General features: G+C 39.2%; 1 protein-coding gene across 1 annotated transcript; it reads right to left on the reverse strand.

The window, feature by feature from the left end:
• Positions 1-11063: 11063 nt before the first annotated feature.
• LOC147471204 (uncharacterized) lies at positions 11064-17347 on the reverse strand. Its single transcript, XM_086541355.1, has 2 exons — positions 14109-17347; positions 11064-13723 (listed from the first exon to the last, which is right to left on the reverse strand). Exon 1 carries the CDS (start codon positions 17195-17197, stop codon positions 14960-14962), a length of 2238 nt encoding a protein of 745 aa, XP_086397481.1. The 5' UTR covers positions 17198-17347; the 3' UTR covers positions 11064-13723; positions 14109-14959.
• Positions 17348-17728: the final 381 nt, after the last annotated feature.

The following is a 17728-nucleotide window of genomic DNA, read 5'->3' on the forward strand; positions in this document are numbered from 1 at the left end:
CCTGGGTGAGTGGTACCTCTGAAACTACCAATGCCAAGCCTTGTAACCATTCCCTCCTCTTTGCCACTGTCCTTCTCCTCTTCCTCCTTGGTCCCATTGGGTGCTTCCTTTTCCTCCTATCCCTGTTTGATCTCTGTACCCTCTCCAATTGTTGTGATGTGGTCTCCCTTGATTTCTCCATGTTTCTGAATCCCACATCCTCCTTTCGTTTATCCCATTCCTGCGGTACCCTGAGTCCCACATCCTCCTGTAATTTATCCCATTCCTGTGATACCCTTGGTTCCCATAATCCTCTCTGTAGATCCTTTTGTTCCCATACCATTCTCTGTAAATCCCTCTGTTCCCATATTCCCTTCGGTTCTGGGCCCTTCCTATACCTCTGTGCCAAGGCTGTTTCCCTTGGTTCCCTAGGGGGGGAGGGTTGGGGCTTACTGGGGCATGGGTACTTTGAGGGGGGATGAGGGGAGGAGGAGGTAGGGGGGGTGGAGGGGGAGGGGGGAGGGGGGATTGCTGGGGGGGGTTCCGTTGCCCGTTTTTTGGAACTGTTCTTTCCTCTTTATTTTTTTGTCCTTTATTTTTCTTCTCCTTTGTCTCTTTCGTTTTCTTACCCCTTTCTCTCTTTGAATGCTCTCTAAGAGCCCTCCAAGTGTACGAGTTCTCTACTCTAGGGGGGGCTTGCTCTGTCTCTTCTTGTACTGGGGGTGGGGTGGGGGCAGGGGCCGAGGTGGGAGGAGGGGGGGAGGAATGGAGAGTATTGACTTTTTCTAAAAATAGAGTCTCCATCCTGTGGACCACTTCGACTACCCTATCAATTAGAGCATGACAAGCATCGATCCTATCTGCTTGTGCAGGGGTGGGGGCTGTGTTAGGGATGTCGTTTTGGGGGGAGGGGGGGTCTCCTACCGGGGTATTCTCTATCCTGGGGGAGTCGGCTTCATGGGGGAATAGGTCTCTTTGCAATGTATCTAAGGAGGGGGGGAGGATAATGGGGCTAGGATCTTGCCAATGTACGTTTTCCAGGGGGTCTCCTTCTATATTCTCTTCCCCTGATTGGCCTATCTCTAGGGGGGTATCATTTTCTGGGGGGGGAGGGAGGGTGAACCTTACCTGGGGCTTGCCCTTATCCAATCTCGGTTCTATACATATGTTGATTAATTCTTCTTCTTCCTCAGTAAGCCTAGATTCTTTTCTTATATATTGCAATAGGGGGGTTGATCCGTCCATTATGTAAAATAAATTTCTTCTGGGGGAGCCTTACGTTTTATGTTTCCTAGACCTTTTTTGAGGGCCTTATCACATATTTCCCTAAACGTCTCTGGGTATCTACTCTTTATTTCACATTTCACCTCGATGATCTCGGTCCGCAATTGCATTGCTTCGGCCCTAAGGTTGGCAGCCACTAGGCCTTGCCATTTCCTTGCAGCCTCTGACCAGATTTTTTCGCCTATTTCCACTAGCCAGCGGGGGGGAAGGGCATTAGTAGGACTGGGGATCCCTGTGACTGCTATCTTACCAATCCCTGAGGTTCCCTTTTCCTCACATGCATCACACAAGGCTATATATTCCCAACACTGTGCTTCCTTTCTGAATAGATTAGCTAGAACTTGGCACTCTGTGAACCCTGTTTGTTTGTCTAGAGGTGCCCTAGTCTCTAAACTATCATAACTATCTTCAAAGGGGTCGTCTGGGTGCCCTATTTTTCATGCTCCTCCGACAGGACCTGTCCTAGGGGTGAGAATTCTATAGCTACATTCCCCTTAGTCCAGGCATCTGGGTGGTTCCAACCTCCTGGGAGGCACTGTGCTAATTCCCTTACTCTACCCTTTTGGCCTTCCCTCGCTTCTGGGGGACTTTCTCCTTCTCCCATTACCCTAATGGGTTCACTTATCCCTGGGAGTGCATTTCTCCATTCCCTACTCTCATCGTTTTGGAGGGTTCCCTCTGAAGTTCCCCTTATTTGTTTCCTAGTTTGTACCATATTTATGTGTTCTTATACTTATTATATCTATTAGAATCTGTAACGACTCTACCACTTGAGCTTGTTCACTGGAACTTCTTCAAATATATTTCATATACCTTTATTCTAGCTTATACCTTAGAATTACTCCCTTTAAAACTTCCTTCTTAACTATTTTATTCCTTATTTAGATGTATTATTCTAATATATCTTATATTATTTTTTCAAAAACTTCTTATCTTATCTGGAACTTCTTATCTTTACTTGTTATCTTATCTGAAACGTCTTATCTTTACTTGTTATCTTATCTGAAACCTCTTATCTTTTCTTGTTATCTTATCTTAACCTTCTTATCTCTACTTGTTATCTTATCTGAAACTTCTTATCTTTCCTTGTTATCTTATCTGAAACTTCTTATCTTTCCTTGTTACCGTATCTGAAACTTCTTATCTTTATGTGTTATCTTATCTGAAACTTATTTAATTGTTATCTTATCTGAAAATATTATTCCTCTATACTATCCCTTTACTTTATTCCGATCTTATCATATCACCATCTTCTTATCTATATTAGTTTCTTCTAGTCCAGATATTCAAAACTTATTTATTAATCATCTATATTATCTCTTTATCCTATCTGGAACTTCTTATCTTTACTTGTTTATGTGTCTTTTATATTTATGTCTTATCTAGATATCCTTATCTTTTCTTAAAATATTATTCTTCTATATTATCCTTTACTTCATTCAGATTTAATCATATCACGGTATCCCTATCTAGAAACGTATCTTTTACAACAGATATTCTTATCTATATTCAAACATTTCTATCTGAAACTCCTTATTTTTTATTTTTTATTTGTATGAGCCTGTTAAAACTATATCTTATCTATATAATCTTATCTTATCTTTATTTATTGTTCACTTATTCTAAACTTATCTATACATAGTCCTTATCTTTTATTTATTCTTCTATATTTCCCTCTTATCTGTAAGAAACCTTATCTTAATTTGTATTTTTTTACCGTGACTTATCTATATATTTATATACACAAACCTTATCTAGGAAAATTTACCTTTAACTATACTTTTTTTGTCCTTTGTCTTTATGATTTTATATCTTTTTTTATTATTAGAAGAAAAAAACCTTTAGACTTCTAGCATATATAGTTTATTTGTTTAATATTTTTCTTTTTATCTTATGATTTCATTCAGAGTATTGTATTTTTCTATATTTCTAGATCCTCTATTATATATTCTACTATTATTATTTTTCTTTTATCTTATGATTTCACTCAGTATATTGTATCCTCAAAAAATCATGTACTTATGTTAGAACTTCTATTATATATTCTACTATTATTATTTTTCTTTTATCTTATGATTTCACTCAGTATATTGTATCCTCAAATATTCATGTACTTTCTTTTCAAATATGTTAGATCTTCTGTTATATATTCTACTGTCATATATTTCACTGTGATCTTATATTCTTTATTCTTATAGTATAAACAACTGATTTTAACACACTCTCTAAACAGCTTACACGCTTCCTCTCATTCTCTTATTCTATATGTACCCTTAGAAAAAAGAAAAGGGGGGGTGTGTGGGGTGTTGGTTACTCTATGTATCTCTATGTACCCAAAAAAAACCAAAAAGGGGGGGGGGTTGTCTAGCTCCAACCACTGTGTACTACTCTACCAACTACGTGCAAGGACTCTCTTCAGATGTGTCTTTTAACCACTTATCTGTTTCTGTAGTCCTGTGTGGAGGTTCCCTGTAGCTCTTGTGGTTCTTCCTTGAGAAGACTTCTCCTTCTGGCGGGGTACTTTGAGCCTTTTCTGTGGCTTAAAACGTTCGCACTGAACAGAGATACACTGACTTACTACACCACATAACACTTAAAAACATCACAATTGTTCAACACAGGAAAAAACAAACACACATATCACTTATAACACTACAGTAGCCCCACAACACGAGCGCTTTCGGCCTCCATGGCCTCATCAGGTGCTGGGCTGGGTGCTTACTGACTCTTTATTTTTCAGGTGTACAATATATACCTATCTCAAGAGTCATGTAAAAGGGATAGGGAATGTCTTTCCTGTATGGACCCATGTATCCTGGGTCCCCTTTATTGGTACTTTGGGGGTGTGGTACCCGGGGTACTGGGAGGTAGTGCATACTACCCTGACCACACTCCCCTTATTGGGAATTGGGGCACAGGTACTATGGGGGGAAGGTAACACTTTTTCCTGACTAAAAAATTGTTTTATACACTTCTTCTTTATAAATGGCTAAAGGACAAGGGGAACCTTCGTTTCAAGGGAGGGAAAAGGAGGAGTCAGCAGGAGCCCTTCTCTTGGGGGCTACTCTTGGTCAGGGAAGATGGGTTAGACTGATGCTGATTGTCCCTGTCACAACTGCTGTTCCTGAAGGAGGTGGGGTATAAGCATGAAGAGAAGGGAAATTCCGGGTAGAAACAGGCTAGAAGACCGGGTATCCACTCATCCTTGTCCATGGGATTTTTCTTTTCACTCCTTTAGCTTAATCCTTGCTAGCTCTTGGGGCCTTTTCCTAGAAAAGGGGAAGAGGGCAGGATTTGAGAATAAATCTTTACATCTAATATTTTTAACAGATATATATCCAGGACTTGCCCCTTCTGTACAGAAGCAGTATTCTACTTATCTTTTTCCTGGTGATTATTCTCATCGGCGGAGAGAGAGGGGGAGGGGGGTTTTTATGTCAGCTAGGCTTATTTTATTCTCCACTGTTGGCTCTTGGTCCCTTCTTTCCTGGAAAGAGGGAGAAGAGATCAGGGAGCATTTATGTCCTTATTCGTGTGTTACTATCCATATCTCGAAAACGAGATCGCATCATTTTACCTGTATAAATATTCATATACATATCTATGTTTATTTATCCATCTATATGTATAGTTTATAAATAGAAATCTTCTATCTCTCTTCTGAAAATTATTATAACTCAGTCTTCCTTTTCTTTATTCTATTTGAAAAACTTCTGTCCTTATTCCTCGTTGTTTTTTATATATCTAGGAATGTATAATATAGTTTCTTTCCTCTGTAAAAACTTTTCTAACATATAAATGACTTGATTTTACTTAGCTTTTGTGTATGGATGTGTGGGAGGTGGATTGTGGAACCTGGAGCCTTCCCTTGTTCCTTCCTCCTGTAGCTGCTAATTCTGTTTCCTCAGGCTTTGTGAGATCTCCTATTGCCTGTGGGTATACACATTCAGCAGGATCCATATTCTTGCCAGGAGAGATATAGTTTCTTATAAAGAATAAATTTTTTCTTTTAGCTGAAAAAAAAAAAAAAAAAATTTTTGAGCTAAAAAAAATGTGTTTATTTCTCTTTACGAAATTGTATATTATCCTTTTCTTTGTTCTCTTTCTATTATCACTTCATATGTTCTTTCTTTTTCCATCTTCTGCTTTCTTTTATAAATTATTCTATATCATTCTTTTGTTTCTAACATCTCTTGTTAATAATTATATCATCCTTCTTTTATTGACTGTTAAGAATTATATCGTTTTTCTTTTATTGTGAAACTTCTATCATCTATTGTAAATCGACAGAAAAAAATATATAATAAATTAATTAAATCTTGAGCCTTTCTTAATTTTAGTTGTTTTTATATCTAAAAGTATCATATAGTTTCTTTCCTCTAAAAACCTCTTCAAAAAATTACATTTTTTACATATACATGACTTGCTATTACTTAGCTTTTATGTATGTGTATGTTGGATGTGGAGTGTGGAACCTGGAGTCTCCCCTAGTTCCTTACTCCTGTGGCCGCTAGTTCTGTTTCCTCAGGCTTCTGAGATCTCCTATTGCCTGTGGATATACAGATATAGCAGAATCCTCATCCTTTTAAGGAAGACAAGTTTTTTTTGTAAAAAATTAATTAATAAAAATATATAGAAGTCTTCTATTAGCTACCAACTTCATACCTTATCTTTCCGAAACATTATATTATTCTTTTCCTCCTATTATAATAATTATATGTCCTCTTTTCTTTTTTTCTTTTCTCTTATGAAATATTATATCTCATTCTTCTGTTGCTTGAAACTTCTATCATCTCTTGTTAAGAAATATATTATCCTTCTTTTGTTATGAATTTCCTATCATCGACTGTTAAGGGTTATAACATCCTTCTTTTATCCTGAAACTTCTAGCATCTACTCTTAAACTTAGCTTTTTTTATGAAATACTATATATTCTTCTTCTGTTGTTGGATCTTCTATCATTTTCTGTTAAGAATTATAACCTCCTTACTTTATTCGGGATCTTCTACTGTTTATTTGTTTAAGAAATATATCATCCTTCTCTTATATTGAACCTTCTATGTTCTCTTGATTTCATGATGTTATATATCTTTCTTTTTGAGCTGATTGTTCTATTTCAACTAGTAACTTTTTCATTTTCTTTATAAAAATAGTTACAAATTTAAAGGAACCTTGTTTTCACTTAGCTTTTTTTAGGTATGTGTGTGGAACCTGGGAGTTCCCCTGTTCCTCTCCTTTTTAGCTGCTTGTTTCCCTGGCTCAGGCTTCGTGAGGTCTCGCATCACCTGCGGGTATACAAGCTGGCAGACCCCTTTCTCCCTCATTATGCTCTCTCCTTGGTGTAAGTAAGGGTGAGGGGAACTCTGCTCTTATTAGTCTATCTGCTATGGTCCTATCTTTCTTCCAGGCTATCATGGGGGGTGGGCCCTTGAAACTTTCCCTCCATGGGGTGTCCTTGGCATTCTCCTGTACCCATTCCCATATCCTGTTGATCGATAGTCTTAGGGGACCTGCGATATTATGTGAATAAAGCATGGGGAAGATTATTCTGTTTAAGTCATTTTTTACCTGTTTTTCTAGTAGGGACTCTCTATTAATGGTACTCAGTCTTTCCATTGCCATCTTTAGGGTCTTCTCACTGTACCCTCTTGCCTTAAAAAAGCCTATCATGTCTTGTAGTGCCTCATCTACCAGGTGTGGGTCACTCACTATCCTTTTCACTCTGATACCTTGTGAGAAGGGGAGGCTCTTCTTTAGGTTTGGATGGTGGCTGGACTGAAAATGCAAATATTGATGAGTATTTGAGGGTTTATGGTACACTTTTGTTTGTAGGAAGCCTTCATTATCTATATATACTAGAGTATCTAGGAAGGGTAATCTTTCTTTGTCAAACTCTAAAGTAAATTTCAGGTCTGGGTGAAAGCTATTTAAACCTCTGTAGTACTCTTGAAGGTCCTCCTCTGTGCCCTGTAAAACTCCAAAAATATCGTCAATATACCTGAAAAAAATGGCTGGTTGTTTTTTCAGTCTTTTCCTTTGTTTCTCTATACTCACATGGACGAAAATCTCTGCTACTGCTACAGACACTGAGGCTCCTATGGCTGTGCCCTTCATCTGTTTGTAGCATTTTCCGTCGAATTTTAGAAGGGTCCCTGTGAGTATATGGTCGATACCTTCTTTTATTAGGTAGGGGGGAGGGGCATTAATATTGTATAACTCTTTTAGCCTACCTTGTACATACCCCATGTTCTTCTCGTAGAAATTTGCAACTACCCAAGCTGCTTCTTCCTGTGGGATAGAGGGATACAAAGACACTATGTCAAAGGAAAATAAGAAAGTTTCTCCTGTAAATCTGGGTGTTTCCTTTAATCTCCTTAGGAAGTGCGTTGTATCTTGCAGTCTTTCTGGGAGTATTTCTAGAAGAGGGGATAAAAAGGTTGTTAAGAGTCTATCTACAGGCCTTGTGGGTGCACTACAGCCACTGAGTACTGGCCTCCCAGGCCATGTCCCTAGCTCCTCATCTATTTTTTTATGTGTTTTGGGGAGTATGTACCAATGAGGAATGCTGGTTTCCTGGGAGAGGAGGGCATCTCTCTGGGCTGCTGAGAAGCTTGACTTCTTTCCTGCTGGGGAATCAAGGCAATACATTCTACTTATTAGTATTTTACTTTCTGCTTGCACCTTCTCCAGCTCCATCTGTGGATTAAACAGTGGTTGATAAGTACTTTCGTCTCTTAAATGTGCTAAGCCCATAGCTCTGTACTGTTCTGTTTTTAGGACTACTAGAGCTCCATCTTTATCTGCCTTTTTAATAATAATATCTGGATTTCTTTTCAAATCTTCAAGAGCTCCTATTTCCTCTCTCGTTAGGTTTGGTCTTACTTTTGTTTTACTATGTCTTTTAATCAAGGTTGCTTCTTCTTCAATCTTTTCCTTTAGTCCAGGCATTTTTCTAGGGGGATCTTTACTGCGTTTTATCTTTGGAAACTGGGAGGGTATCTTATATTTACATTTTTTCACTAAGGGGCCTGGGGAAGGGGTGAGGGAGGCCGTGAATCTAGAATTGATTTCAACTTCTAAATCTCCTAGGGAAGAGGCTAAACTCTCTGAGAGGGGCAGGGGGGCTGGGGGGCCTGGGACAAAAGACCGGCCTTTGCTGAGGACTGATCTTTGTGCCTGGGTGAGTGGTACCTCTGAAACTACCAATGCCAAGCCTTGTAACCATTCCCTCCTCTTTGCCACTGTCCTTCTCCTCTTCCTCCTTGGTCCCATTGGGTGCTTCCTTTTCCTCCTATCCCTGTTTGATCTCTGTACCCTCTCCAATTGTTGTGATGTGGTCTCCCTTGATTTCTCCATGTTTCTGAATCCCACATCCTCCTTTCGTTTATCCCATTCCTGCGGTACCCTGAGTCCCACATCCTCCTGTAATTTATCCCATTCCTGTGATACCCTTGGTTCCCATAATCCTCTCTGTAGATCCTTTTGTTCCCATACCATTCTCTGTAAATCCCTCTGTTCCCATATTCCCTTCGGTTCTGGGCCCTTCCTATACCTCTGTGCCAAGGCTGTTTCCCTTGGTTCCCTAGGGGGGGAGGGTTGGGGCTTACTGGGGCATGGGTACTTTGAGGGGGGATGAGGGGAGGAGGAGGTAGGGGGGGTGGAGGGGGAGGGGGGAGGGGGGATTGCTGGGGGGGTTTCCGTTGCCCGTTTTTTGGAACTGTTCTTTCCTCTTTATTTTTTTGTCCTTTATTTTTCTTCTCCTTTGTCTCTTTCGTTTTCTTACCCCTTTCTCTCTTTGAATGCTCTCTAAGAGCCCTCCAAGTGTACGAGTTCTCTACTCTAGGGGGGGCTTGCTCTGTCTCTTCTTGTACTGGGGGTGGGGTGGGGGCAGGGGCCGAGGTGGGAGGAGGGGGGGAGGAATGGAGAGTATTGACTTTTTCTAAAAATAGAGTCTCCATCCTGTGGACCACTTCGACTACCCTATCAATTAGAGCATGACAAGCATCGATCCTATCTGCTTGTGCAGGGGTGGGGGCTGTGTTAGGGATGTCGTTTTGGGGGGAGGGGGGGTCTCCTACCGGGGTATTCTCTATCCTGGGGGAGTCGGCTTCATGGGGGAATAGGTCTCTTTGCAATGTATCTAAGGAGGGGGGGAGGATAATGGGGCTGGGATCTTGCCAATGTACGTTTTCCAGGGGGTCTCCTTCTATATTCTCTTCCCCTGATTGGCCTATCTCTAGGGGGGTATCATTTTCTGGGGGGGGAGGGAGGGTGAACCTTACCTGGGGCTTGCCCTTATCCAATCTCGGTTCTATACATATGTTGATTAATTCTTCTTCTTCCTCAGTAAGCCTAGATTCTTTTCTTATATATTGCAATAGGGGGGTTGATCCGTCCATTATGTAAAATAAATTTTCTTCTGGGGGAGCCTTACGTTTTATGTTTCCTAGACCTTTTTTGAGGGCCTTATCACATATTTCCCTAAACGTCTCTGGGTATCTACTCTTTATTTCACATTTCACCTCGATGATCTCGGTCCGCAATTGCATTGCTTCGGCCCTAAGGTTGGCAGCCACTAGGCCTTGCCATTTCCTTGCAGCCTCTGACCAGATTTTTTCGCCTATTTCCACTAGCCAGCGGGGGGGAAGGGCATTAGTAGGACTGGGGATCCCTGTGACTGCTATCTTACCAATCCCTGAGGTTCCCTTTTCCTCACATGCATCACACAAGGCTATATATTCCCAACACTGTGCTTCCTTTCTGAATAGATTAGCTAGAACTTGGCACTCTGTGAACCCTGTTTGTTTGTCTAGAGGTGCCCTAGTCTCTAAACTATCATAACTATCTTCAAAGGGGTCGTCTGGGTGCCCTACTTTTTCATGCTCCTCCGACAGGACCTGTCCTAGGGGTGAGAATTCTATAGCTACATTCCCCTTAGTCCAGGCATCTGGGTGGTTCCAACCTCCTGGGAGGCACTGTGCTAATTCCCTTACTCTACCCTTTTGGCCCTCCCTCGCTTCTGCGGGACTTTCTCCTTCTCCCATTACCCTAATGGGTTCACTTATCCCTGGGAGTGCATTTCTCCATTCCCTACTCTCATCGTTTTGGAGGGTTCCCTCTGAAGTTCCCCTTATTTGTTTCCTAGTTTGTACCATATTTATGTGTTCTTATACTTATTATATCTATTAGAATCTGTAACGACTCTACCACTTGAGCTTGTTCACTGGAACTTCTTCAAATATATTTCATATACCTTTATTCTAGCTTATACCTTAGAATTACTCCCTTTAAAACTTCCTTCTTAACTATTTTATTCCTTATTTAGATGTATTATTCTAATATATCTTATATTATTTTTTCAAAAACTTCTTATCTTATCTGGAACTTCTTATCTTTACTTGTTATCTTATCTGAAACGTCTTATCTTTACTTGTTATCTTATCTGAAACCTCTTATCTTTTCTTGTTATCTTATCTTAACCTTCTTATCTCTACTTGTTATCTTATCTGAAACTTCTTATCTTTCCTTGTTATCTTATCTGAAACTTCTTATCTTTCCTTGTTACCGTATCTGAAACTTCTTATCTTTATGTGTTATCTTATCTGAAACTTATTATCATTAATTGTTATCTTATCTGAAAATATTATTCCTCTATACTATCCCTTTACTTTATTCCGATCTTATCATATCACCATCTTCTTATCTATATTAGTTTCTTCTAGTCCAGATATTCAAAACTATCCTATATTATCTCTTTATCCTATCTGGAACTTCTTATCTTTATTTGTTTATGTGTCTTTTATATTTATGTCTTATCTAGATATCCTTATCTTTTCTTAAAATATTATTCTTCTATATTATCCTTTACTTCATTCAGATTTAATCATATCACGGTATCCTTATCTAGAAACGTATCTTTTACAACAGATATTCTTATCTATATTCAAACATTTCTATCTGAAATTCCTTATTTTTTATTTTTTATTTGTATGAGCCTGTTAAAACCTATATCTTATCTATATAATCTTATCTTATCTTTATTTATTGTTCACTTATTCTAAACTTATCTATACATAGTCCTTATCTTTTATTTATTCTTCTATATTTCCCTCTTATCTGTAAGAAACCTTATCTTAATTTGTATTTTTTTACCGTGACTTATCTATATATTTATATACACAAACCTTATCTAGGAAAATTTACCTTTAACTATACTTTTTTTGTCCTTTGTCTTTATGATTTTATATCTTTTTTTATTATTAGAAGAAAAAAACCTTTAGACTTCTAGCATATATAGTTTATTTGTTTAATATTTTTCTTTTTATCTTATGATTTCATTCAGAGTATTGTATTTTTCTATATTTCTAGATCCTCTATTATATATTCTACTATTATTATTTTCTTTTATCTTATGATTTCACTCAGTATATTGTATCCTCAAAAAATCATGTACTTCCTTTCAAATATGTTAGAACTTCTATTATATATTCTACTATTATTATTTTTCTTTTATCTTATGATTTCACTCAGTATATTGTATCCTCAAATATTCATGTACTTTCTTTTCAAATATGTTAGATCTTCTGTTATATATTCTACTGTCATATATTTCACTGTGATCTTATATTCTTTATTCTTATAGTATAGACAACTGATTTTAACACACTCTCTAAACAGCTTACACGCTTCCTCTCATTCTCTTATTCTATATGTACCCTTAGAAAAAAGAAAAGGGGGGGTGTGTGGGGTGTTGGTTACTCTATGTATCTCTATGTACCCAAAAAAAACAAAAAAAGGGGGGGGGGGGGTTGTCTAGCTCTAACCACTGTGTACTACTCTACCAACTACGTGCAAGGACTCTCTTCAGATGTGTCTTTTAACCACTTATCTGTTTCTGTAGTCCTGTGTGGAGGTTCCCTGTAGCTCTTGTGGTTCTTCCTTGAGAAGACTTCTCCTTCTGGCGGGGTACTTTGAGCCTTTTCTGTGGCTTAAAACGTTCGCACTGAACAGAGATACACTGACTTACTACACCACATAACACTTAAAAAACATCACAATTGTTCAACACAGGAAAAAACAAACACACATATCACTTATAACACTACAGTAGCCCCACAACACGAGCGCTTTCGGCCTCCATGGCCTCATCAGGTGCTGGGCTGGGTGCTTACTGACTCTTTATTTTTCAGGTGTACAATATATACCTATCTCAAGAGTCATGTAAAAGGGATAGGGAATGTCTTTCCTGTATGGACCCATGTATCCTGGGTCCCCTTTATTGGTACTTTGGGGGTGTGGTACCCGGGGTACTGGGAGGTAGTGCATACTACCCTGACCACACTCCCCTTATTGGGATTGGGGCACAGGTACTATGGGGGGAAGGTAACACTTTTTCCTGACTAAAAAAATTGTTTTATACACTTCTACTTTATAAATGGCTAAAGGACAAGGGGAACCTTCGTTTCAAGGGAGGGAAAAGGAGGAGTCAGCAGGAGCCCTTCTCTTGGGGGCTACTCTTGGTCAGGGAAGATGGGTTAGACTGATGCTGATTGTCCCTGTCACAACTGCTGTTCCTGAAGGAGGTGGGGTATAAGCATGAAGAGAAGGGAAATTCCGGGTAGAAACAGGCTAGAAGACCGGGTATCCACTCATCCTTGTCCATGGGATTTTTCTTTTCACTCCTTTAGCTTAATCCTTGCTAGCTCTTGGGGCCTTTTCCTAGAAAAGGGGAAGAGGGCAGGATTTGAGAATAAATCTTTACATCTAATATTTTTAACAGATATATATCCAGGACTTGCCCCTTCTGTACAGAAGCAGTATTCTACTTATCTTTTTCCTGGTGATTATTCTCATCGGCGGAGAGAGGGGGAGGGGGGTTTTTATGTCAGCTAGGCTTATTTTATTCTCCACTGTTGGCTCTTGGTCCCTTCTTTCCTGGAAAGAGGGAGAAGAGATCAGGGAGCATTTATGTCCTTATTCGTGTGTTACTATCCATATCTCGAAAACGAGATCGCACCATTGTACCTGTATAAATATTCATATACATATCTATGTTTATTTATCCATCTATATGTATAGTTTATAAATAGAAATCTTCTATCTCTCTTCTGAAAATTATTATAACTCAGTCTTCCTTTTCTTTATTCTATTTGAAAAACTTCTGTCCTTATTCCTCGTTGTTTTTTATATATCTAGGAATGTATAATATAGTTTCTTTCCTCTGTAAAAACTTTTCTAACATATAAATGACTTGATTTTACTTAGCTTTTGTGTATGGATGTGTGGGAGGTGGATTGTGGAACCTGGAGCCTTCCCTTGTTCCTTCCTCCTGTAGCTGCTAATTCTGTTTCCTCAGGCTTTGTGAGATCTCCTATTGCCTGTGGGTATACACATTCAGCAGGATCCATATTCTTGCCAGGAGAGATATAGTTTCTTATAAAGAATAAATTTTTTCTTTTAGCTGAAAAAAAAAAAATTTTTGAGCTAAAAAAAATGTGTTTTATTTCTCTTTACGAAATTGTATATTATCCTTTTCTTTGTTCTCTTTCTATTATCACTTCATATGTTCTTTCTTTTTCCATCTTCTGCTTTCTTTTATAAATTATTCTATATCATTCTTTTGTTTCTAACATCTCTTGTTAATAATTATATCATCCTTCTTTTATTGACTGTTAAGAATTATATCGTTTTTCTTTTATTGTGAAACTTCTATCATCTATTGTAAATCGACAGAAAAAAATATATAATAAATTAATTAAATCTTGAGCCTTTCTTAATTTTAGTTGTTTTTATATCTAAAAGTATCATATAGTTTCTTTCCTCTAAAAACCTCTTCAAAAAATTACATTTTTTACATATACATGACTTGCTATTACTTAGCTTTTATGTATGTGTATGTTGGATGTGGAGTGTGGAACCTGGAGCCTCCCCTAGTTCCTTACTCCTGTGGCCGCTAGTTCTGTTTCCTCAGGCTTCTGAGATCTCCTATTGCCTGTGGATATACAGATATAGCAGAATCCTCATCCTTTTAAGGAAGACAAGTTTTTTTTGTAAAAAATTAATTAATAAAAATATATAGAATTCTTCTATTAGCTACCAACTTCATACCTTATCTTTCCGAAACATTATATTATTCTTTTCCTCCTATTATAATAATTATATGTCCTCTTTTCTTTTTTCCTTTCTCTTATGAAATATTATATCTCATTCTTCTGTTGCTTGAAACTTCTATCATCTCTTGTTAAGAAATATATTATCCTTCTTTTGTTATGAATTTCCTATCATCGACTGTTAAGGGTTATAACATCCTTCTTTTATCATGAAACTTCTAGCATCTACTCTTAAACTTAGCTTTTTTTATGAAATACTATATATTCTTCTTCTGTTGTTGGATCTATCATTTTCTGTTAAGAATTATAACCTCCTTACTTTATTCGGGATCTTCTACTGTTTATTTGTTTAAGAAATATATCATCCTTCTCTTATATTGAACCTTCTATGTTCTCTTGATTTCATGATGTTATATATCTTTCTTTTTGAGCTGATTGTTCTATTTCAACTAGTAACTTTTTCATTTTCTTTATAAAAATAGTTACAAATTTAAAGGAACCTTGTTTTCACTTAGCTTTTTTAGGTATGTGTGTGGAACCTGGGAGTTCCCCTGTTCCTCTCCTTTTTAGCTGCTTGTTTCCCTGGCTCAGGCTTCGTGAGGTCTCGCATCACCTGCGGGTATACAAGCTGGCAGACCCCTTTCTCCCTCATTATGCTCTCTCCTTGGTGTAAGTAAGGGTGAGGGGAACTCTGCTCTTATTAGTCTATCTGCTATGGTCCTATCTTTCTTCCAGGCTATCATGGGGGGTGGGCCCTTGAAACTTTCCCTCCATGGGGTGTCCTTGGCATTCTCCTGTACCCATTCCCATATCCTGTTGATCGATAGTCTTAGGGGACCTGCGATATTATGTGAATAAAGCATGGGGAAGATTATTCTGTTTAAGTCATTTTTTACCTGTTTTTCTAGTAGGGACTCTCTATTAATGGTACTCAGTCTTTCCATTGCCATCTTTAGGGTCTTCTCACTGTACCCTCTTGCCTTAAAAAAGCCTATCATGTCTTGTAGTGCCTCATCTACCAGGTGTGGGTCACTCACTATCCTTTTCACTCTGATACCTTGTGAGAAGGGGAGGCTCTTCTTTAGGTTTGGATGGTGGCTGGACTGAAAATGCAAATATTGATGAGTATTTGAGGGTTTATGGTACACTTTTGTTTGTAGGAAGCCTTCATTATCTATATATACTAGAGTATCTAGGAAGGGTAATCTTTCTTTGTCAAACTCTAAAGTAAATTTCAGGTCTGGGTGAAAGCTATTTAAACCTCTGTAGTACTCTTGAAGGTCCTCCTCTGTGCCCTGTAAAACTCCAAAAATATCGTCAATATACCTGAAAAAAATGGCTGGTTGTTTTTTCAGTCTTTTCCTTTGTTTCTCTATACTCACATGGACGAAAATCTCTGCTACTGCTACAGACACTGAGGCTCCTATGGCTGTGCCCTTCATCTGTTTGTAGCATTTTCCGTCGAATTTTAGAAGGGTCCCTGTGAGTATATGGTCGATACCTTCTTTTATTAGGTAGGGGGGAGGGGCATTAATATTGTATAACTCTTTTAGCCTACCTTGTACATACCCCATGTTCTTCTCGTAGAAATTTGCAACTACCCAAGCTGCTTCTTCCTGTGGGATAGAGGGATACAAAGACACTATGTCAAAGGAAAATAAGAAAGTTTCTCCTGTAAATCTGGGTGTTTCCTTTAATCTCCTTAGGAAGTGCGTTGTATCTTGCAGTCTTTCTGGGAGTATTTCTAGAAGAGGGGATAAAAAGGTTGTTAAGAGTCTATCTACAGGCCTTGTGGGTGCACTACAGCCACTGAGTACTGGCCTCCCAGGCCATGTCCCTAGCTCCTCATCTATTTTTTTATGTGTTTTGGGGAGTATGTACCAATGAGGAATGCTGGTTTCCTGGGAGAGGAGGGCATCTCTCTGGGCTGCTGAGAAGCTTGACTTCTTTCCTGCTGGGGAATCAAGGCAATACATTCTACTTATTAGTATTTTACTTTCTGCTTGCACCTTCTCCAGCTCCATCTGTGGATTAAACAGTGGTTGATAAGTACTTTCGTCTCTTAAATGTGCTAAGCCCATAGCTCTGTACTGTTCTGTTTTTAGGACTACTAGAGCTCCATCTTTATCTGCCTTTTTAATAATAATATCTGGATTTCTTTTCAAATCTTCAAGAGCTCCTATTTCCTCTCTCGTTAGGTTTGGTCTTACTTTTGTTTTACTATGTCTTTTAATCAAGGTTGCTTCTTCTTCAATCTTTTCCTTTAGTCCAGGCATTTTTCTAGGGGGATCTTTACTGCGTTTTATCTTTGGAAACTGGGAGGGTATCTTATATTTACATTTTTTCACTAAGGGGCCTGGGGAAGGGGTGAGGGAGGCCGTGAATCTAGAATTGATTTCAACTTCTAAATCTCCTAGGGAAGAGGCTAAACTCTCTGAGAGGGGCAGGGGGGCTGGGGGGCCTGGGACAAAAGACCGGCCTTTGCTGAGGACTGATCTTTGTGCCTGGGTGAGTGGTACCTCTGAAACTACCAATGCCAAGCCTTGTAACCATTCCCTCCTCTTTGCCACTGTCCTTCTCCTCTTCCTCCTTGGTCCCATTGGGTGCTTCCTTTTCCTCCTATCCCTGTTTGATCTCTGTACCCTCTCCAATTGTTGTGATGTGGTCTCCCTTGATTTCTCCATGTTTCTGAATCCCACATCCTCCTTTCGTTTATCCCATTCCTGCGGTACCCTGAGTCCAGCATCCTCCTGTAATTTATCCCATTCCTGTGATACCCTTGGTTCCCATAATCCTCTCTGTAGATCCTTTTGTTCCCATACCATTCTCTGTAAATCCCTCTGTTCCCATATTCCCTTCGGTTCTGGGCCCTTCCTATACCTCTGTGCCAAGGCTGTTTCCCTTGGTTCCCTAGGGGGGGAGGGTTGGGGCTTACTGGGGCATGGGTACTTTGAGGGGGGATGAGGGGAGGAGGAGGTAGGGGGGGTGGAGGGGGAGGGGGGAGGGGGGATTGCTGGGGGGGTTCCGTTGCCCGTTTTTTGGAACTGTTCTTTCCTCTTTATTTTTTTGTCCTTTATTTTTCTTCTTCTCCTTTGTCTCTTTCGTTTTCTTACCCCTTTCTCTCTTTGAATGCTCTCTAAGAGCCCTCCAAGAGTACGAGTTCTCTACTCTAGGGGGGGCTTGCTCTGTCTCTTCTTGTCTGGGGTGGGGTGGGGGCAGGGGCCGAGGTGGGAGGAGGCGGGGGGGAGGAGATGGGGGGAAGGAGTATTGACTTTTTCTAAAACCCTAGAGTCTCGCATGCCTGTGGACCACTTCGAAGCTGACCCTATCAATTAGGCATGAGACAAGCATCGATC

Source organism: Penaeus japonicus, unplaced genomic scaffold (assembly GCF_977035675.1).
Source record: "Penaeus japonicus unplaced genomic scaffold, GWHDUDI00000001_assembly GWHDUDI00000010, whole genome shotgun sequence".
In the NCBI taxonomy this organism is placed as follows: Eukaryota; Metazoa; Arthropoda; class Malacostraca; order Decapoda; family Penaeidae; genus Penaeus; species Penaeus japonicus.

Coding starts and splice junctions, on each gene's coding strand:
- LOC147471204 (XM_086541355.1), bottom strand. CDS start 17,197: ATGGTATGGGAACAAAAGGATCTACAGAGAGGATTATGGGAACCAAGG.